The 20,260-nt window shown below is 43.4% G+C and overlaps 1 protein-coding gene and 1 long non-coding RNA gene across 2 annotated transcripts; one reads left to right on the top strand and one right to left on the bottom strand.

Annotated features, from left to right (window-relative positions):
• Nucleotides 1-1,182: 1,182 nt before the first annotated feature.
• Nucleotides 1,183-8,294, bottom strand: LOC135301620 (endogenous retrovirus group K member 24 Gag polyprotein-like). Its single transcript, XM_064421862.1, has 2 exons — nt 6,406-8,294; nt 1,183-3,011 (listed from the first exon to the last, which is right to left on the bottom strand). The coding sequence occupies exon 1, from the start codon at nt 7,993-7,995 to the stop codon at nt 6,670-6,672; it is 1,326 nt and encodes a 441-aa protein (XP_064277932.1). The 5' UTR covers nt 7,996-8,294; the 3' UTR covers nt 1,183-3,011; nt 6,406-6,669.
• Nucleotides 8,295-9,032: 738 nt separating this feature from the next.
• On the top strand, nt 9,033-16,077 carry LOC135301621 (uncharacterized). The gene is made up of 3 exons (XR_010363393.1): nt 9,033-10,492; nt 12,487-12,659; nt 15,936-16,077. It is a non-coding gene; the product is annotated as an uncharacterized LOC135301621 (long non-coding RNA).
• Nucleotides 16,078-20,260: the final 4,183 nt, after the last annotated feature.

Raw genomic sequence — 20,260 nt, forward strand, 5'->3', positions numbered from 1 at the left:
AGTAAAGGAACAGAGCTTAAATAAACTATCTCTATTTAGGGGGCTCCAAAGCTTCAGGCTTAACAGCTCAAGAGCTTTGTACTTCGCTTTTAGAGACTGCTGAACTCGTTAAAGGGGTTTGGAAAAACATCTTTCAAGAGCATTTAAAAAATGAGAGCTTGCATATGCCAAACATTACTCCATGGAGACTTGGAAGGGCCAGGAAATGGGCTCTGCAGAGAGGCCACCTTGCACTGCGGGCAGTATGTGCTGTCCCCAGGCTGCACACAATCCCTGCACTGTCAGAGGCAGCTGCACCCATCCTGATGGAAGAGCAATGGGAACTGGGTTGGGCCGGAGCTGGAAAATTAAATTCTTCCCTGGATTTCTCTTGTGAGATACAGTACAGCCATGAGATGTTTTCTGCATTCCATGTGAGTGTATGTCCTGTAGCAGCTCAAGGGAGACGAACAGAGCATCTTCCTGTCCACATATGACATTCATGTTTCAAGGCAGTCATTTGAAAGTAATTCTGTCTAAGGTAATACAACTACACTGTCTTTAGAGTATGCTGACTTGCAGTCCAGGTTTGATTTGAGATTTTGGAGCCAGGTGGCTTGAATATCTATAACTGTACAGTTTGTGCAGGTAAAGCTTAACAGGGACACTCCTGGCTTTCCCAGAGCACAGTGAGAACACAAACCAAGACATGGGCAGAGGAGGAACAAGGAGTTTGTACTTGAATGTGAGCTCTCAACTAAGATCCAAGCTAAAATCATAATGCAGATCTATTCTTACCACTTCTTTAGCACTTTTAGATTTATAATCAAAGTTTCAAAATCATAAATTTGTTATACTGAGGCTTTGTATACACTTTTCATGAGGGTTAAAATGCAATTATTTTATGGAATTCAAAACATATAAACCCCATATTTTATATCATGTTATTGTCGAAAAAATATTTTCTAAGCCAGAGAGATTTAGACAGATATAAAGCAAACTAATGTATAACCCTGCCGAGTTGCTGTCCGAGGTTTTTTCTCTACTCCCCCGGGCGGGGGAGGAGGCTGCACCGGCCGAGCTGTGGCACAGCAACTGACAGCCGGGGGGCACTGCCCAGATGCGCCGGGGGCGTCCGGGCAGCGCCTCAGCAGGAGGCAGCAGTGATCAGCAAGAAGGCGAAGGAGAAAAGAGGGACCCGAATCAGGGCAAAGTCCAGAGTGCTTTAATGTCTCCAGGGAACGCCAGCCGAGTCGGGACCACGAGGCAGGGGTACAGCCGATTATAAAGGGACGGAACATAGAACATTTCAACCAATGAGAGAGAACTTGGGACGGAACAAACCCGTGACAAACATGCCGGCTCGCCAATAGGGAATGTGACAGGGAGGGACCCTTGTTCCCGATCCAGTCACCCACCGAGGAGGGGAGAACTTTCTGGAAATAGGGAAGGGGACAGTGGCTGATGGACAGGAACTCAGGGAGGGATTGACAGAGGGTAACCAGGGGAACAGGGGTGGAGACAAAAAACTGATACTCTCAAAAGGAGGGGTTGCCAGGGGAGGTGGGGGGGGGAACCCTAGGACCGAACCATTATAACTTTAGGGGGAAACGGAAGAAACCAAATGAACCCTGCACCACAACATCTCCCTCTTCTTTGTTTAAAATAAAAATAAAACTGAAATTGTCCTTAAACTGGTGTAGTAACTGAAAACCATAGGGAGGATTGAGGGGCTTGCTCCCAATGCGTCTTTTCACAGGAAGGTTCTTCAGGGATGAGAGCAGGGTCAGCAGGAGCCTCAACATGGTTGATTTGGGGGGTTGAGGCAAACAAAATTCTGGTCAGTAACTTATAGATTATGCAGAAACCAAAAATTAAACAGAGCAAAACGAAGATAATAATTAAAATGGTACGAATGATGGAGCCCACCCAGCCTGTCACTCCCATTTTGGATAGCCAGTCCCCCAACCAGTCCGAGGTCTGTTGTCGGATGTTGTTGACGTCCTCGGACATCTGGCGGATGGTGTGTCTGGCGTCCTCGGCTCGTGACGACAGGTTCATGCAGCAGAGCCCCTCGAACTCCTCACAGTGATGGTTGTGGAGTAACAAAAGGAAATCGATTGCCGCCCTATTTTGGAGGGTCGCTTTCCTCGTTGTTTCCTCGTCAGCTAGGAGGTCCGCTAGGGCAGTTGAGGTCAAATTTGCTTGCTTCGCCACCCAGCACTCGAGGTTGCCCAATTCCCCTAGTGCTTTAGCTGCGGCCACCCACGGCAAAAATACCGAAACCGCAATATTTCTGGGTCTAGACCAATGAACAATTTCGGTGTCACATTCTGGGTCAATTTTGTGGGTGTCTCTCTTAACTCTGGCCAAATCCTGTGTGACATTTTTCCTTTTCCAATTGAGAATTTGAGTATAGTTGGGGGTAAGCAGCGTCAACCGCCCAAAAGTGCAGGGCCCTCCGGACAGGCGAGGGGGAATTACAGCCCACGCTCGGTTACCGCAGATTAGGAACGCGCCTTTAGGGAGGAGTGCAGGTTTCAAATAAAAGGTATTGGGAACATAAACGGTGGTGGTGAAATTGCACCAGTTCTTTGTTTGATATCTCTCATTCTTAAAGTGTACCACCCGGTCTGGGATCGCACCTTGGTGAGGGAGGAAATGGAGGCAGAGGGAGGCGCGTGCGGAGCCGAGCAGCTCGAATTCCGTGGGCTCATCAGTGGTATAATTAAGAAGTTTCATGATTTTTTCCCACCAGTAACTGGGATTGATGGAACCAACAGGGTCGAACTCCGGAAACAGGTGCTTTAGGTGGGGGAGTAAGGGAGGGGGAAAATCATCCAACCCAAATGGAATTCCCACAAGACAAGTCGAGAGGGGGTCTGCTGCAGAAGCTGTTGATAGGCAAAGGTGGTCTTGCCCCATTGCTTGAGCCAAGGTTCGCCAGACATTCGCCTTTGGTTGGGGAACGATCCAGGGGTCGGCTGGGTGGATCATCAACAGAAGCGAAATCATGATGAAGAAGGGTCCAACTGAAACAAACGAAGGAAATAGGTTAATACAGAGGGTTCAGCTGGTGGCGGTTCAGCCTGGGGGGTACCGGACCTACAGACTTCTTTTCTTCGTCGTCTCCAAGCTGCCTCCTCCACCTGTGCTGCAGAGCCGATGTTACGGGCTCTTCCTGGAAGGTAGGGCTTCACCCACTTGGAAGGGACCCACCTCAACCCTGTGGGGGTGGACACGCAGGCGTATCCACGACCCCACGTAACCAGGTCAAAGGGGCCCTCCACCTTCCAGGTTTCAGGGTCTTTCACCAGCACAGGGGGTTTCGCCCTCAGGTGCATGTCTTCATAGGTATTAAAGTGTCTTGCGATGGGCGGGTTCAGGCAGTCAAAACTACAGTTAAGGAAGTTAATGGTGAATAAGGCCCTGGCCAGCCGGATCTGAGGGGACTCCACCTTCATAGCACCTTTTTGATGTTCTAATGTACGCTTGATGCTCTGGTGGGCCCGCTCAACCACCGCCTGTCCTGTGGGAGAGTAAGGGATGCCGGTTTTGTGGCTTACCCCCCACTCCTGCAGGAAGCTCCGGAATTCCCTGGATTTATATCCTGGCCCGTTATCAGTTTTTATCTCCTTGGGGATGCCCAGCACAGAGAAGGCATGTAACAGATGCTTTTTAACATCTGTTGTCTTCTCTCCTGTGTGGGCAGAGGCATAGACGGCCCCAGAAAAGGTGTCCACAGAGACGTGTACGCACTGGAACTTGCCGAATTCTGGGATGTGTGTGACATCCGTCTGCCAGATTTCGCAACTTTTGAGTCCCCGCGGGTTGGCCCCGGTAGCCACTACGGGCAGTTGGAACGCCTGGCACTGTGGGCATGTGGCCACAATTGCTCTCGCCTGGTCCCTCGTCAGGTGGAATTGACGGACCAGGCCAGGAGCATTTTGATGGAATCGTTGGTGGCTGAGTTTCGCCTGTTGAAAGGCGTCTGGGAGTGGGGCCATCTCAACTGGGGCGGCTAGGGCATCGGCACGCCGGTTGCCCTCCGCGATGAACCCCGGTAGGTCTGTGTGTGACCTCACATGCATAACATAGAAGGGTTGCTCTCGGTGGGAGACCAGATCTATAAGTCTCGAGAGCAAACTGAACAGGTCCATGTTGGAAACCTCCTGAAGAATTGCACTCTCTGCTCTGGAAACGACACCAGCGACATATGCAGAGTCGGTTACTAGATTAAAAGGCTGAGAGAACCTTTCAAAGACTCTGACCACTGCGGCCAACTCGGCAATTTGAGGTGAACCCTCAACCTTTTCAATGTCTGTCTTCCACCGCCGAGTTTGAGGATCCCGCCAAGTCACCACAGACTTGTGGGATGCTCCGGACGCGTCTGTGAAAATTGTCAGAGCTTTCAAAGGCTTCCGACTCTGAACTGTCTTTAACGACAGTTTGAAATTCATCCCTGAATTAAACAATTTGTGGGCCGGTTTGTGAATCGAAATTTGCCCAGTGAACGAGTCCAGAGCAAATTGGAGAGCTTCGTTTTCCAGGAGTAGATGTTCCAGCATGGCCTTGGTTAATTGGCCCGAGTTCAAATTAATTGGAACATGAATGCATGAAAAGTCAACACCGGCCAACTCCCGGATCCGGAGGCGAGCCTTCCGGATCAACTCAGCTACCAACTCTTGTGGCCTCGTCATCCTCTTGGACCTATGATGGCTGAGGAAAACCCACTCTATAATCAAGAGAGGGTCCCTCGAACCCTGGTCCTTAGATGTTTTGGTGGATGACTCCCACTGAAAAATCAACCCATGCGGGTGTGGCAGCTTTCCCAGTATGATAAAATTGAACGGCAAGTCTGGGTTGTACCGATGTGCCTGTCTCTGCGATAAGATGTTTTGCACCTTTTCCAAGGCTGTGGCGGCCTCCTGGGTAAGGGTCCTGGGAGAACTAAGCTCCTCTCCCCCTTTCAAAAGATTGAAAAGGGGGGCTAGGTCTTCCGTAGGAATACCTAGCCAAGGTCTTACCCAATTCAAAGACCCACACAGCTGGTGAACATCAGCCAAGGTTTCAATTTTGGTGTTAAAGGCCAATTTCTGCGGAACAATGGTCCGCTTGGTGATCTCCAGGCCAAGATACTTCCAGGGTGGCATCCTTTGAATTTTTTCTTCCTGGAGCTCGAACCCTGCAGAAGTCAATGCATTGATTGTCAGGAAAAGCGAGTGGGTAAGTGTGCTGTCATCAGGTGCACACACCAGAATGTCATCCATGTAATGTAGAATGATGGCATCTTTTGCTGCCTCTCGAACAGGGGACAGCAAGGAAGAGACGTACCACTGGCAGATCACAGGACTCGCCTTCATTCCTTGTGGTAGGACTTTCCAATGATACCTCTTCCTTGGGGCTTCTCGGTTGATGGTGGGAACCGAGAAGGCAAAGCGTGGGGCATCGTCAGGGTGTAGAGGAATTTGAAAGAAACAGTCCTTTATATCCAATACAGCCAACTTCCAATTTTGAGGGAGCATGGTTGGGGACAGCATCCCTGGTTGGAGAGCGCCCATATCTTCAATAACATTATTAATTTGGCGAAGGTCGTGCAGGAGCCGCCATTTGTCCTTGTTTGGTTTTTTAATAACAAAGACAGGGGAGTTCCATGGTGAATTGGACTCCACGATGTTGCCTTTGTCCAGCTGCTCCTGTACGAGCTCCGTGAGCGCCTTTAACTTTTGTTTGTTGAGCGGCCACTGCTCTACCCATATCGGAGAATTTGATTTCCAGGTTAATTTTTGGGTAGGGCGCTCTTCAGTGGCCGCTACTGAAAAACCTGAGGAGCCGTTGGCAGGTCAATTGTGGCTCCCCATTGGGCTAAAACATCTCTCCCCCACAGGGGTTCCGCATAGTCCATTACAAATGGGCGAATAGAAGCCAATTGCCCATTTGGCCCCGTAATTTGTACCACGCTCTTAGACTGCTTAGCCAATTGTATGCCCCCTACACCTTGAACGCGTTCAGCCGCGCGTTGCAACTCCCAATGTGGCGGCCATTCCTCACTAGGAATGATCGTCACATCCGCCCCTGTGTCGAGCATGCCACTGATTCTGGTCAATTGACCATCCCTGCTCACACTACACGTTAGTCGGGGTTTCCCCTTTCCAATTGCATGAGTCCAGTTTACGCGCAATGTTGGTGTTGTAGCATGTGTTGAAGGTGGTATTGTGTTTTTTACTGATTCAAATAACTCTACAGGGATGGCCTGGGCTATAATTTGACCCTTTTGCAATGTAACCGGTGGGCGTATGCAAAAAAATCCCACTGCAAATGAATCAATGGCATGTGGTAATAAACCCGGAATGATGGTGATTTCCGGTGGTGTGCACTTAGTGTCGCCAATGACAACGCACTCACTCTTGATCCGGTTGCAGGTACCTGGTGTCTGAGGTGCGACCATCGCAAGATGGCACTGGGAGTCCATGATCTTAACTGACTCGACTAACTGCAACCTGTAGGGCGAAACCAAAGAGGAGGTAGTTAGAGACGTAAGAATCGGCGTTTTGCAAGAAATTAAGTCTGGTAAATTGTGTTGAAGAGTTGGGTGGGTAAATTGGGATCCCCTCCCCAAATCCCCTTTCTTAGATGTTGAGTCACCCGCCCCATTTTTGTCCTCGCGCAGGGAGGGGCTGCGCTTCTGCCTTAGTTTTTTTGATCTTTTTTAAAACCCTCCTGGGATGCCGTCTGCTTCCTCCTGAACTCATAAAACTCAGTTCGGAGTGGGCAGTCCGGCATCCAGTGTTCGGTGTTGCCACAGAGGTGGCACTGTCCACGCGGCGGCGGCCTTGGCAGGGTAGGAGTCCATTGTGGCTGTGCGGGCATTGCTTCAAAGAAGTTCCTTGGTTCGGCGAAGGACACCCGGCGGGGCGATGGCTTGGTGTCAGTGTCCTGCCGAGTGATGACCGGAACCTTCGTCTGGCAAACCTCTATCATTGCCTGGATGGTGGGAGGCGGGTCCAAGGGCAGGCTGAGGATGGCTGCCTTGCAGGCGGTGTTTGCATTGGCGGCAGCCATCTCGAGCAGGACGCTCGGTCGAGCGCTCTCGCTGTGGACTTGCTGTTCTATAGCCCTGCGGAGACGCTCGACAAAGATTATAAAAGGCTCCTCACTGCCCTGGATTATTTTAGAAAATGTAAGAGATGGTACTGCAGTCTTCAATGATAGGAAAGCCCGCTCCGCTACCTTGGCGCTTTCCCGGAGCACAGCACGGGGGATATCCCTTGCTTGGATCGCCCCGTCGGCCCAATTTCCGGTACCGATAAGGTGCTCGGTACACACCGCTTCACCACCACGGATTGTGCTAGTTTGGGTATCTGCCCATAAGTCTGGGAGGATGTCCCTTATTCCCTTTTTCCATGCCTCTTCCCATACCCCGAATTCAGTGGGGTTGAGGAGACATGAAAAAAGTGTCCGCAAATCAGCAGGAACAACATTAGTTTCTAATAAAGAGGCTCGAAGGAGTCCCCGGAAATATTCACTCTCCCGGGAGAACTCCTTTTGAGCCTTGCACAGCTCCTTGATGGTGGAGTGGGGGAATGGGGTCCACTGCGCTTTGACCGGTCCCTGTCCCTCCTGCTGGTATGTGACAGGGGCTGCAGTGATCACTGGTGCAAGCCCTGTGTTCCGGTTCTCCAACCCTGCCCCCCCCCCGGGAACCGGGTTGTGGGAACCAGGAGGTGGGGCGTGGGAACCAGAGCAGGGGAGGGAGGGGCATTGCGTGGGAACCTGGGTGGGGCTGGGAGCCTGGGCGGAGTCGAGAGCTGGGACATGCTCCGCCTGTGGGTGGTAACTTGGGGGCGGGGCTAGGGGAGGGGGAGGAGGAAAGGGCGTGGAAGAGGGTGGAGGAACAAGGGGTGGAGCGAAGCAGGGGTGGGCAGGGTTTTGTAGGGGAGGGGAGGGGACAACAGGCTTGGAGGGAAAAAGAAAAGGATTGTGGGAAGAAGACAGGGTTTTGGAGGGAAAAGCCATGTGGCCACCTCCATCTTGAGCTCCATGGGAGCCATTTTGAGACAGAGTCTGAGAGTAGTCACCCTCTGGAACTAAGAACTCAGCTTTGGGTTTGACAACCGGGGACTTTGGGGTGGGGGAAACAGGGTTCGGGGAAGAATCCCCCGAAGTCTGGCCAGGACTTCGGAGGTGGGGGGTTGGAGGACCCTGAGGAAAACCCGGGGGATGGCAAGAACCCGGCACTGTGCCTGTGTGAGCTGTTTCCCTCAGGATTCCCTTATTCTGAGGTACAGAGGAGGTGGAACAAGGATCTAGGACTTGGGGACGAACATGAACCAGGGGGTAGTTGTTTCCTCAGTTTCCCTTGTTCGTTTAAAGCTGTAATAATTTGGAAGCTCCAATAAACTAATTTTTTACTCTTTGATTCCCCCTCAGAATCCAATTGAGATAATTTTGTTCCAACTGAATTCCAAAAATCTATCCTATGAACCATTTCAGGGGTAATCTGAGGAAACTGAGTAAACAACCACATTATCAACTGTTTTAACTCCCTCTTAATTAACTTAATATTTCTCCCAGCAAGGATAGTTATAACTTGGAGATAAACTCTTTTCTGCTGTGTCGACAGTTTAGCACCCATGCCGACACAGAAAACCCACCCCTTGGAGTAAAAATAAATATAACAGGAACAAAAAAAAAACCCTCAGCCACCAGCCCTAACCCCACCGGGTCTGGGACGAAACCACTGACCCGACCAGACGAAACTGGGGGGGGGTTAAGCGAGGGGGACCACCCGAAGATGGGGAGCTGGGGGTACTCACCCTCTGACCAGCGCCGACTGGGATAAAACTCCAAGGGAAAGGACTTCGCCGGGGACCGACTCCGGGGTGCAGAAGCTGTCGATCCCGTCCCGGTCCGGAGCCACGCCTCTACAACGAGGTCTGCTCACAGACAGGGTAGTCTTGACGTCCACGGAGCAACCGATGAACCATGCAGGAAGGGCAAAACCTGCCTGCTGGCCACTAACCTCCTGCCGCGGGGTCCGGGGCTGTCCAGTGCCCCCACGGTGGAGCGCCAAAACTGCCGAGTTGCTGTCCGAGGTTTTTTCTCTACTCCCCCGGGCGGGGGAGGAGGCTGCACCGGCCGAGCTGTGGCACAGCAACTGACAGCCGGGGGGCACTGCCCAGATGCGCCGGGGGCGTCCGGGCAGCGCCTCAGCAGGAGGCAGCAGTGATCAGCAAGAAGGCGAAGGAGAAAAGAGGGACCCGAATCAGGGCAAAGTCCAGAGTGCTTTAATGTCTCCAGGGAACGCCAGCCGAGTCGGGACCACGAGGCAGGGGTACAGCCGATTATAAAGGGACGGAACATAGAACATTTCAACCAATGAGAGAGAACTTGGGACGGAACAAACCCGTGACAAACATGCCGGCTCGCCAATAGGGAATGTGACAGGGAGGGACCCTTGTTCCCGATCCAGTCACCCACCGAGGAGGGGAGAACTTTCTGGAAATAGGGAAGGGGACAGTGGCTGATGGACAGGAACTCAGGGAGGGATTGACAGAGGGTAACCAGGGGAACAGGGGTGGAGACAAAAAACTGATACTCTCAAAAGGAGGGGTTGCCAGGGGAGGTGGGGGGGGGAACCCTAGGACCGAACCATTATAACTTTAGGGGGAAACGGAAGAAACCAAATGAACCCTGCACCACAACATCACCCCTCTTTTTCTCCCTCAACAATGTTGTCCTCAACAGCCTGTTTATTCCCTTTCCCACTTTCTCTAACATTGTCTCCTGTATATTGTGCTGTGCCAACCCATCCACAAATGCAACAGCTTTTCTCCAGTGCTTCACTTAGCTGTGTTGCACACAAGCACTCATGGAAAGGGTACATAATGGTATCAGTGTTTTTCCTGCCAGCTTCTCTACCCTTTCCTTACTCTTTCCTATTCTTTTTGATTTATGTTGATCTCCTACATTACTAGGGTAAAGATTGTGTCATTTGCAGTATTGCTGACCTCAGACACTCAAAAGAAATGTATTAGTTCTTGAAAAATAATGATCTTGGTTTTAGAAATATGTATTTGCATGATCATGTTTACATATTTTATTTTCCCTCTTCAATTTCACATGAGATTTTACAGTTAACATTTTAACCACGAGTGGCTAAGGTGAGGTGATTTTTACATGAAGGCTGAGTTTCTTATGTAAAAATATTACTCCAGGAGATGAAGGTTATAGAAAATATTAGATATCCCAAAATCCATGATTAAATTAAAATGCAGTATTTATTTGTGTTGAGGAGACATCTGTTTGAATACTAAGATTTTACTCTATCATTATGTACTCTCCAGGATCCTACAACTCAAAGTTCTTTTTTTGTCTGAGTGTTTTGTCTGTTGATCAAGAAATGATAGATTCATAAAACTGACCCACTGATGAAGTCCTTCACTCTTTGAGGATGAGGCAGAAATGTCAAAACTATCACCCTTTCCAAGTTATTCTGTACTTTGGCAATGAGGTAAGAAAGGAAAAGTTCAGTGCAAGTTAGTAATCTTTCATACGATTTTGTTACCACAGCTGAGAAAAGGACATGAAAATAGGTCTGCAGAGAGTGAAAAGAGGCTTCCTAGATAAGACTGATTTTTTTTTCCATGAAAACCTGTGATGCAGACCTCTGAGAGGAGACAAAGTGTTGGACCTGGACCTTAGACATGAGAAAAAAGTTTTGCTGCATGCATGTAAATGGGAAAACAAATACCTCACATGCCTGTATTACTATTCTATATAGAGGATTTAATACTGGAAGTCTGGTGTTATGGTGCTAGCAAGAAATTCAAATTTGATTTATGGCCTTCCTTATAATAGTGGAAGGGAATCTAACACAGTGCATTCTAAAAGGTGTCTAACTAGAAAGAACAGCCTAGTAAATGTAGCTATAAGCAAATATATTTTCTTAATTCCCTCCACCCATCTAAATGATAATCATAAATTATGGAAATTTAAATTTGGATTTTTCCTTCTACATTGTCAAACTAATCCCATGTATTTCAAATGATTAATGATTCATGATTAATAGACGAAATAATACTGTCATTAATTTTAGTGGCAAAATGCCATATAACATCAAATATCTGCAGCTTATAATTTTTTAGGTACAAATGAATAAATATTAGAGGTCAAATCCAAATGGACAGATTTCAATTCTTGGTCAAAAAAAAATACAGGAAAATCAATATACTGGTTTAATGTGATTTAAAATATTCCAAATACTGTAAAATACATGTGAGACGTATTTAGGATCTTGTTACTTTTGCTGCATTATGCAGTGAAGGTTAGCATAGAAAATCAATGTGGTGCAAAGCTATAGAGTAAATTCTTCCAAACAAAGATCAAGTTGTAACATCAGTGAAAGTCTTTACATTCACCCCTCCTATCAAGTTATGCAAAGAAAATATCTGCTTGAACGCTCTAGATGCAGCTCTGGCATGAGGACCTACACATTATCCTACATGATGAGCAGTGAAGTGATTCACAGCAGCAGAAAGAACATCATTATGTAATTTCAAAGAAGAATGGATAACTGATGTTTTAAATGATGATATGACAAAATGATTAGGCTGAGTGGATCTAAGTTACATCCAGTATCTGGCAGTGGAATGCAATTTCAATTCAACAGCAGCAGGGCTCTTGTGCTTTTGTGAATACTTGAAAAAGATAAAGATCAAAAGGTGGTGGGTTAGGCTATGGGAATCTTGTAGATAAAATTCCAAATCTGGATGAGGAGCTTCCAGTTGCTCTTAGCTTTTTGGCCTCTTTTCATTCCATCCAAAATACATCTGCAAAGATTTTCTATGCTGCTCTTTCCTTGTTTCTTTACATATTAAGTTCAAGCTTCTCTTCCTCACTTTAAAACACTTCACAGGTCCACCCCTGTTTGCACCACTGCCCTCCTCACCTCTTCCTCTCTCTGCAGCCTGCCAGCTCTCCTTTTCTGACTGCCCTCTTTGTCTTCCAAACCTACTGAACATTTTGCACCTTTATTACTGTGCCACCCTGTAGCTCTGGAACAGCCTGCTGATTATTCCAGGATAAACAGCTCCTCTGCTGCCTTTAAAACCTTCTTTGAAAATCCCTCACACTTATGTTTTGGTATGTCAGGGAACAGACCTTCTTCCCTTGATTTGATGTATAGAGGGGGATAACTTCCATGTATAATTCCTTGCAGCCCACAGCCACATAGGGAAGGAGATAACAAGTCAGAGTTCATGAATGAAGGTGTGCAGGGTCTCAGTATTCAGCAAACTGCCACAGCCCAGGAGTGAAAGCAATTTAAACAAGCAGAGTTAAAACAAGATGAAAAGGTTTAGGGATATGTTCCCACTATTTGTTTTCCTCTTGATTTTATTTAATTTAAACTGCAACTTCCTTGGAAGCCAGCATAAAGCACTCTAATGCCACTCTAATATGTGACATGAAACAGCTTCTATCTATTAATAATTCACTGTCTTATAGCACTTTTCATCCTCACATGTGAGGACATTATACAGGACTGTTCCTACTTTGAAGAAGGGGAGATTGAAGTACAGGGATGTGAGATCCATTTCCATAGACACATCAGTCTGCAGCAGAGAAACAGAAGTAAATCCAGGTCCTCTGAATTCCTGCTTTGAGACCTATCCACTACAGTAAGTGGCCAACTGCCTGATGTATGCTACTTCCTAGCAAAGCTTTATAACTGTAGCAGGTGACAAGAGAGCAAAATGCCATGGTCAGACCATGAGGCCAGTTGTCCTATCAGGTTAGATGCTTAGGAACTGGGCAATAAGGTTCACAATAGTCCTCTAAAGTAAAGCACACTAAAGATATTTTCTTTGCCCCAACCCCCCACACTAATTGAATTCATATTTTTATAACATCTGGGTAACTAAATCCCCTAAATGGGTTCTTTCCTCTAAGAATGAAATGGAAGTCAGAAACATCTCCTCATAAAGTTAAAAGCAAATATCTACCTCTTCACAGATGAAGAGTCATTATCAAGTGGATCTTGCCCATTGCTTTCTAGTTTGGATATCTAGATTCAGTAGGAAAAGTGGTTTTGATTTGGACACTATTGGAGCCATTAGGAGAAAAATATATTTGGAACATGAAAAAAAATCAGATAATGTATTCACTTGCATTTGTTTATGAATTTCTGTAAAATTGGGCAGAAATCTGAAATGAAAGCACCCACTTTAGACAGCTATAAATAAACTGGAAATGCCACCCTGCTGACAGAAAGAACTCATGGGGCTCTTTATTTTTGGTTTGCCACTGAAGAAAAGCTCTTGCCTTTCACATATGCTTTACAATGAAACTGTGTTCAGGCTAGATTGTGTTATAAGGTCAATATATATTTATATATTTGGAAAATAAAACTTGTGGAAGACATATGAACAATTTCCTTTGTTTAATACAGAGGGGTTTTTGGGATCTCCTAAGAGAATGTATTGGTGGTTTGATTCTGAGAATGAATAAAAACATGACCTTTTGAGAACCAGAGGTTAATCTAATACAACAGCATCCAGAGGAGAAGTTATAACTACTCAGAAGTCCCACAGAATAGCCTGAGGTAATAACTGGCAAACAGTGAAGAGAGTGGACCAAGTAGGATAAAAACATTTTATTTTTGATAAAAAATATATTTCAGGCTGGTATGTAACCTTGAATTAGTTAGAGGTTACATACACTGTCAGAAAGTTGCATACAGGTTCTGTGCTTAGGTCCCTCGAGTTCTCAGGCAGTCAGGAGCCAAAACCAGCCATTCTATGACTTTCAGCTTTTTATTAGATGTTAAGATGGATATAAATAGTTCAGTCTACCAAGTGGGTTTTATTTTTATGTTAAAGACATGGCTATTGACGTTTTGCTGTTGAAAGTTAATTTCTAGAATATGAGCTCATGCTATAATTAACACAGAGAAGTGAGAAAAGTCCCTTTAAAAACTGAACAAGATGAAGTGTAATTGAAGCAGATAAATCTGTATCCATCACAAGAAGCATGGCCAGCAAGTCAGGGAAGGTGTTTCTGTCTCTTTACTCCACGCTCATGAGACCCCACCTGGAGTGCTGGGTCCAGCTCTGGGGCCTGCAATAAAAAAGGTTGTAGATGGGCTTGATTTGATCCAGAGGAGGCCACAAAGATGTTCAGGGTGCTTGGGCACCTCTCCTATGAGAAAAGGCTGAGAGAGTTGGGCTCATTCAGAAGGAGAAGAGAAGGCTCTGGAGAGACATTGAAGCACCTTCCAGTACCTAAAGGGAGCCTGCAAGAGATCTGGAGAGGGCCTTTTTACAATGGCATGTAGTGATAAGATGAGGGTGAATGGCTTTATACTGCAAGCGGGTAGATTAGGATGAAAATATTTACTGTGAGGGCAGAGAAACACCAGAACAGGCTGGGCAGAGAAACTGTGGATGTCCTGTCCCTGAAAGTGTTCAAGTACAGTTAGACGGGGCTTTGAGCAGCCTGGTCTAGTGGAAGATATCTCCACTCTGATGGGTTGACCCTGGCTAGATGCCAGGTGCCCACTAAAGCCACTGACAATGCTGAGGGGCTTGTCCTTGGCCATGGTGGCTCTGTTGGATACGGAGATATTTGAGATGCTTTTTTGGCTGCTTTGCACAAAAGCCACCCCTGTAGAATCCTGCCCCACTACCAAAACCCTGCTGTGCAAACCCAACACACCTGCCCATGGCAGAGGGGTTGGAATGTGTTGATCTTTAAGATCTCTTCCAACCACACACCATTCTGTGATTCTATGAAATTCAGTAGATTATATTTTTTACTAATTTTAATTATCTTTGAAGTAATATTTAACAATATTAAAATGTTGTCATTCTGAAACATAATAACACCAAATTTGGTTTTGTGATGTTAAACAGCTATAATCTTAATGATCCCAAACCATCAGTCAGAGCTCATGGCAAGTAATACCAATAATTAGTAATTATTATAGTAATAAGTAATAGCAATAAGTTAATGTCTACCTTTACCATATTTTTAAAAAGTTGGATCCTTTTTCTGAGTTTCATTTTAAAGGTTTTACGTTTCTAGCAGACTATCTTTTGGTATGAAGCCCATAGCACTACTTTAAAACATTTATCAGTCTGTCATATTGTGTTAAAATTGTGTTGTATTCCAGGCTATTTAGAGGCTACACAGGAAGATACATAGACCTCGCTCTTCAGTTTCCTTAGAATTCAGCCTAAAACTAAGATCTGGAGTTCCTTACTTTCTATTTTATTCCAAAATTAATGACCTATCTATGAAAAATGCTTGAGTAGATAGCAACCTACATTATATCAGAAATGTGATGCTTGGGAGAAAAGAGTAAGAAATATTTCTGAAGAAATTGAATGTCTAATTTAAAAGAAAGTCCATGTTTGCATCTACAGTTAAAGAAAAATAAAATCTATCAGTACTGTCAAGCTAATTGTCTGGGATTTAATGTACCTTTAATGTTTTTAATTGTATAAATAATTCTCTCTGTAAGATCTCTTTCATTGTCTTCTCCTGAAACTCCTGGGATAATATTTATTTCAGCTTTCATTAGGTTTTGTGGCTTCAGTGCAGATTATTATGCTTTTTCTTCAGTTATATAAACAAATAATCTCTATTAACACTGTGCAAAGTAAAAATATCAGCAAAAATCTTTTTGGCTTAGTAAATTAAATAGCAGAATGCGGTTCAAGAAACAAAGTCTTGCTAGTTTAAATCATTTGTTATGCTACCTTAAACAAGCTACTTCCCTTTTATTCTCTCTAGCATGGGGATAATGAAAAGGATTCTGTGAAGTGAATGAGAATTTACAGATGAAGTGCAATAAGAAAAATATAGTGCATGTTTATGAACTCAGTTATTCAAGTGAATATGTCTAATATATATTATTATTACTTTATGATTATAATTATTATCTAATTTCACAGAAATTCATAGAATTTATTATTAATAGAAGTCGGTCACTTCTGCCAAGACCATCACCACAGACATATCCAGACTCAGCAAGCTGGTGGAAAAAATAAAGTATCAAATATGTGAAAAGTTATGCAGTGCAAAGTTTTGTGAATATTAAAGATGTAAGTAGCATCTGAATTTAATAATCGAATGCTATTGCTCTTTAAATATATGTTCCATTAAAACTGCAAAAATACACAGGTAGTCTGATCTTAGATTATTTATACTGATAAACTGGAATAGATCTGAACTCTGAATGTAAGATGGAAGGCTAATCCTTATGCCATATGGTTTGGAATAACTATTACCCTTACAGTCTCAGAGGTTGGTCTCAAGTGATCATTATGGTTGTGCATCACAGAGTATCCCCTATGGTTCATTAATTAGCTGAGAGGTTAGAGAGACTACTGAATTGTTATTCAAACAAAATAGTTGAGAATTGCTCAAGTAATAGCAACAAGAGAAAACCAGAAGGAATTGATAATGGATCTTATTAAGTTCTTTAGAACCACTAGAAACATTCTTATTCTCTGTTGGAAAAGCAAGTGGGAGCAATTGTCCACAATTTGGCAGTCATTAATTATACTGAAAACCAGGCAATATGGGACAAACATTTAGATTTATGTGGCTTTTAAAATGGTAAGTAAAGGAAAATTTTAAAAAAAACCAAACTTTAAGAATTGGAATTTATTGAAATATGTGGGAAATGCTTTGTGCTCAGGATAAACTTGACAGCAGAAAATGCTGGGGTCTCTGTTGACTTACAAACAGAGTTGCAGGAGAGAATATAAAAAGATTTTTTGACATGTTAATTTCTGGACAGGTGACAATTAAAGGATTTTGTATCTGTATCATTAAGCACTCTCCACTTACAAATCATTCTATTATGCACAAATACAAAAGCAATTCCTTCATAAGCTATGAACCTGTCTTGAACGATGAACTGTGAATTGATATTATTCCATGGAGTATCAAACTCCACAGACATTGCTCATAGTACAAAAAAATATTTTACCTTGATTCCATTTAGGAATAGAAATGAACTCTACTCCAGATTGAATTTTTCCTTACATTTGACTTCAAAGTTTCCATTGGAACACCCCTACCCCCTCCACACTCTAATAAAGAATAATAGATAATTATATTTAGGACCAGTAATCTTTGAAACTGCCTTGGAAAGTAGCATTTACTTTTAATGACACTTTAATATGTTCCCAAAGATGAAGAAGATAAGAAAGACTGTTAAGTAAGAAAGCTGGAGTTGCAGGATAAATGCAGGCTTTTTAGTGAGGTATTGAAATAGGACTTCTTGCAAGCCTGCAAATTAAGGTATTCACTTATCTGTGAAGGTAAACATTATCTTAAATACTTGTAACATTAGGTGCAAAAAAGTTTTCTAAACATTGTAGAAAAAACCAAACCATTGACCAGAAGGGAACTTGAAGTAGGAATTCTTAAAACACCCTTACAAAACATTCCATACATTTCAAGGATTATAAGTGGAATTTATTTGGTACACATAGAGAAAAATCTACAGCTGAGGCACAAAAGATATGCCTTTCCCACTTAAAGGACACTGATACATTCATGGATAATGTTTCTTTTAAACCATCAATTTAAATCTTGCTTTTAATTTTTATGCTCTTTGATAGTAAGTGTCCCTATGATTATTTTATAGTCATATTGATAATGATGGCAGTTTTATACTACCTTCATATAATGATCCAGGAAACATTGAAACTAGTGGCGGACTGCAGTATGTGCCATGAATATTATCACCTATTGCATTTTAATGAGGATTATTTCTGATGTTCTATTTCTATTCAGACAATTTTGAGAAAGGCAAAGGGATATGAGGGTTCTTGTAGTCTTTTCATTAGCACCACAGATAACAGTGTATTTCAGATTTGCCTGTGGGATATAGGAGAGTCTTTGTGGCTACACATCCTCTTTTCCTAATCAGATTAGGGATATTCTTGTCTGCATTTTTAAAATGTCAGAATAGGAGAATATCTTATAGTGAAAGATTTTTATCTTGTAACCACCATATCCACCTGAGATGCAACCAATCACTGCAGTGACAATTAATTTGAACAGATATTTCTTTAAAAAATGTCAAGCCAGATTTAAAAAATTTTCTTGACAGCCAACTTAATTTTTAGGTACTTAGAAATGATGAAGCTACCCATTAGCTAGCCATGTACCTTATTAGTTACGTAAACATTTTCTCAGGTATTTTATTAAAAAATATTTCTTTTCTAGCAGAGAAGCAAACCAGAAAAACCAAACAAGGAAAAATAGTTGGAAAGAAAGTATGTACCTCTCACAAGTGTAAATGAATGACCAAATCAGGATCCACACAAATATATTTGTCTCTCAAACAAACTTCCCTGTGATTTGTTTCATGGTCTCCTTGTTAACCAACATCCAGTACCTTCATAGGCCTAAAATTTGGCCTCAGTTTGTAGTTGTAACTTTATACTGGAATAGCAAAAAGGCCAGGAGATGGGAAGCAGGAGTAGGCAACCTGATTACCTACTGCTCAATACTAATAGTTGTACAGTTATTTGTTCCAATTAAGCCTAGCCTTTTGAGACATATAAATTAGGAGCCAAGTGTCTTAAAGCTGTTTCTATGATCAGTGGAGAGATGCAAACTCTTTCCATGGCAACACAGACCAAATTTCTGGGAGGACATCTACACTGCCTTCCAGGTGACTGTTTCTGTTTCCCGGACCTGGGAAGATGTTAAATTGGCACCTGCAGCGGGGAGACTCAATCCTGCCCTCAGTTCCACAGCACCTGTGTGCTGAGACTCTGCAGAGGGGACACAGAGAGGACGGGAGCTGCAGCCTCCTACAGTGCTTAGGGAGAGGACATTCCATCCACCTTACTCAGTTCACGGAGGAAAATACACAAACTGCCAATACAGTACAATGTCAACATGATATGTCTCCATCCAGGGAAGAAAATCTTCCCACTTCACTGATTTCCAGTAGATTTTCCTATTTTATTGATTTCTTGAAGAGCAATAATCCTTATCCTTGGAATGGGAATTGTACCTTCCTTTTCACCCAAGAAATTATGATGACAATAAGCAATAATTTCCAGATTGTATTTGATTTTAATAATCTTGTGTTTTAGAAACACAATAAATTCAAATGTATTTTCTTCTCAAATGAAGATATGTCTGAGGCATCTTAGATCTCTAGTTTGCTACAAGACGTTATTTAAGCCTGAGATTTTAGACAACCCAGCTGCAAGTGCATCAACTATTAAGAAGCTGGGAGTAAATTTTTGACAAATTTGATTTATTTTATAAGAAAAAAAAGAGTGAATTTTAAAAGGTTTTACCATCCAATCTTTAATTTTAGAGATGTTTGCGTAATGTAACAAGAAAATATGATTTGGACTGATCAGCTTCCAGCCTATAGAGTTTTGATAAATTTCTATCTTAAATTTCAACAGTTGCAATGGAAATTAGTACAACTATTTGGAAGATGGGTAAAAATGATTAAATAATAGAAAAGATCAAGTTTGTTTTGAAAGGGAAGTGCTAATAGAGTCAGCTAGATCTGATGCTTCATTCTACAAGGAAAGGACACACTGGCCTCGTTCTATGAACACAGCAAGTTTTGAACAGGCAGCAATTCCTGCGTTATGTTCCTTTGCCTCTCTTCAAAGGCTCACTGCCTCTCTTGGTTTTGAAAGTGGTACTTAAAGGATGGGTCCCTGATGGACTTGTGATCTTAATTTAGTCTTTGGAACTTTACTGGAAGTCAAGAAAATTAAAATATCCTTAAAATATTTATGTCAATATTAACTGTAATGTGCCTAATTTATTATTGTTAATGTATGGGAACTGTCACAGTCTGACCTGTGACCATTTTATATTATATTTAAAAATATGATTTTGATTGAAGCTGAGGTAAGAGACTGTTTCATACAAAGTAATTACATTTCAGAGAAAAATAACTTCTTCTATAACACAAGAGTCAGGAAATGTGAATTTGCAATTCAACAATAAATTTGATTTTAAATATCTTAGTTGTCAATAAAGGAAAGAGATGTCTAATGCCACTAAAGTATTTTTAAATCTTTGAACTATACTCTTACTTGGATCTTTTTTAACCTTGGCTTGTAAAAGCCAAAAGATGTGGCTTTTAGCACCACACAAGGGAATTTTACTGTCTATCATTATACAGATAAGGGCAATCCAAATGTGCCCCTATGTAATTATTAGTTATGCAAACAGGTACCAACTTGATCCAAGGAGCAAACATTTCCAACATTTGCAC

The sequence above is a fragment of the Passer domesticus genome, chromosome 5 (genome assembly GCF_036417665.1).
Source record: "Passer domesticus isolate bPasDom1 chromosome 5, bPasDom1.hap1, whole genome shotgun sequence".
In the NCBI taxonomy this organism is placed as follows: domain Eukaryota; kingdom Metazoa; phylum Chordata; class Aves; order Passeriformes; family Passeridae; genus Passer; species Passer domesticus.

Bases quoted from the DNA above. Each gene is read 5' to 3' on its own strand.
- LOC135301620 (XM_064421862.1), bottom strand. From the start codon at position 7,995: ATGGCTTTTCCCTCCAAAACCCTGTCTTCTTCCCACAATCCTTTTCTT.